The sequence below is a fragment of the Emiliania huxleyi genome, assembly GCF_000372725.1.
Source record: "Emiliania huxleyi CCMP1516 unplaced genomic scaffold EMIHUscaffold_47, whole genome shotgun sequence".
Classification (NCBI taxonomy): Eukaryota; Haptophyta; order Isochrysidales; family Noelaerhabdaceae; genus Emiliania; species Emiliania huxleyi.
The window spans coordinates 389,888-391,733 of record NW_005198467.1 but is presented as its reverse complement, the minus strand read 5'-3'; the positions used below and the strand labels follow the sequence as shown (position 1 = coordinate 391,733).

At 66.6% G+C, this 1,846-nt stretch overlaps 1 protein-coding gene across 1 annotated transcript in view; it reads right to left on the bottom strand.

Moving 5' to 3' along the window:
- EMIHUDRAFT_211276 (hypothetical protein) overlaps nucleotides 1–1,562 on the bottom strand; it is a gene marked incomplete at both ends in the record, with an annotated part of 2,816 nt that extends 1,254 nt beyond the window's left edge. The window contains 3 exons of the mRNA XM_005768067.1: nucleotides 394–501; nucleotides 644–1,167; nucleotides 1,202–1,562. Of these exons, the coding sequence (XP_005768124.1) occupies nucleotides 394–501; nucleotides 644–1,167; nucleotides 1,202–1,562 (993 nt within the window). The remainder of the gene's footprint in view (nucleotides 1–393; nucleotides 502–643; nucleotides 1,168–1,201) is intronic.
- Nucleotides 1,563–1,846: the final 284 nt, after the last annotated feature.

Genomic DNA, 1,846 nt, shown 5'->3' with positions numbered 1-1,846 from the left:
TGGTTTTTGGGCTTTGGACCTGGACCGGCCGCCCCCCTTGCCCTTCGAGATCGGAGGGGTCCGGTGAAACCCCTCAAGACTTACCTTGGCAGAAACCAACGATCTTGAACCCCCTCGCGCGAATGGTAGAAGAAAGCCTGGTCGGACCACTTTCAAATTCCGAGAGATTGTTTTTGGCTCGATGGTTACGCCCTCCGTACCTGGTTGCATTTCTTTGGAGGTTGAGGACGTGTGAGGAGGTGTATCCGGAGAGATGCGGGGAGATGCGGGGAGATGCGGGGAGATGCGGGGAGGTACCCCCGCCGCATCTAGGCTCCCCCGCCATGTCTCCCCCACATCTCCCCCGCCGCATCTAGGCTCCCCCGCCACGCCGCGCGCAGAGGCGCCCGCGACGTACACGGCGGCGGTGTGGCCGGTGTGGATGTGGTTCCCTTCGACGAGCGGGCTGCCGTCGTCGCCGATCGAGACGCCGATGCCGGTGTTCGCGTAGATCTCGTTGTCCTTGAGGGTGAAGCGAACCTCCTCCGACTCGAGGTGCGTGCCTCCGCAACAGGCAACAACACCTCGTGAGCTGTCCACTAGTCATCATTGATGAGTGAGCTCTCCTCCCGAGGCGCGCGCCTCCGCCGCCGTGGCAGTAGACGCCGCCGTACGCCGACGAGTGGATCTTGTTGCGCTCGATGAGCGGGAAGGCGTTGCGCTTGACCTCGATGTTCCACGAGCGGTGCGAGTGGATCTCGTTGCCGACGTAATGGCCCTTGCCAAACTCGTACACCAGCAGGCCGACGGTGCGACCGCCCCAGACCGAGTTCCCCTTGAGGACGGGGTTGCCGTGGTCCCAGACTCGCACCGCCGCCTTCCCGTTCTCGCGCATCTCGTTGCCCTCGTACGTCCCTCCGCCGCCCTTGTGCACCCACACGCCGCCGAGCTTGTGGCGGTGCAGCGTGTTGCCGCGCACGACCGGCGCAGCGTCGTCGACCGCCTCGACGCCAACGGTGTTCCGGAAGATGTCGTTCTCGAGGAGGGTCGGCGCCCCGCCGTCCTGCACGAAGACGCCGGTGCGGCGGTTGTTGTGCACGCGGTTGGCCTGCAGCAGCGGCGCCGCGTCCTGCCCCACAACCACCCCGTGGTGGAAGGAGTCGCGGATGTCGTTGTCCGTGAGCGTGCCTGCGAAGGGGCAAGGGTGAATGGCGCCGGAGACTGCGGGCCAGTGGCGCTCTCACGCCGGCGGCGGTGAGCGCGCCTCTGCCCGACGAGTGCACCCAGACACACGCAACCTCGACCGCGCTCGGCTTGGAGTGCCCCTCCTTGACCTCCTCCCGCCGCTGCTCGCGCAGCGTGTTGCGCAGCAGCGTCGGGTCCGACGACTCGACGATCTGCACGCCCGCGTCCATGTTGTTGTACACCTCGTTCCCCTCCATCGTCCCCATGCCGCCGTCAAAGTAGAGCACGCCCGACTGCAGCCCGTCGTAGACCACGTTGCGCCGCAGCGTCGGCGCGGCGCCCGACTCGACCGCCACGCCCGCCTGCGCGTTGGCGTAGATTGCGTTGCCCTCGAGCATCCCCCCCCCGCCCAGCAGCGCGTGCACGCCCGAGTCGGCGCCTGAGGGACGTGTCGTGGGCGTGTCGTGGGCGTGTCGTGGACGTGTCGCGCACATTGAGGGCGGAAGAAGGAGAGGGGGGGGGGAGGGGAGGGAGGGGAGGGGAGGAAGGAGAGGGGCAGGAAAGGAGAGAGGGACTGAGGGACAGGGAAGGAAGGGGACGGGATGTCGACGGGAGGGGAGGGCGAGACAGGGGAGGAAGGATATGGAAATAGGGAGATGGTAGGAAAGTAAAGAGGCTGAGG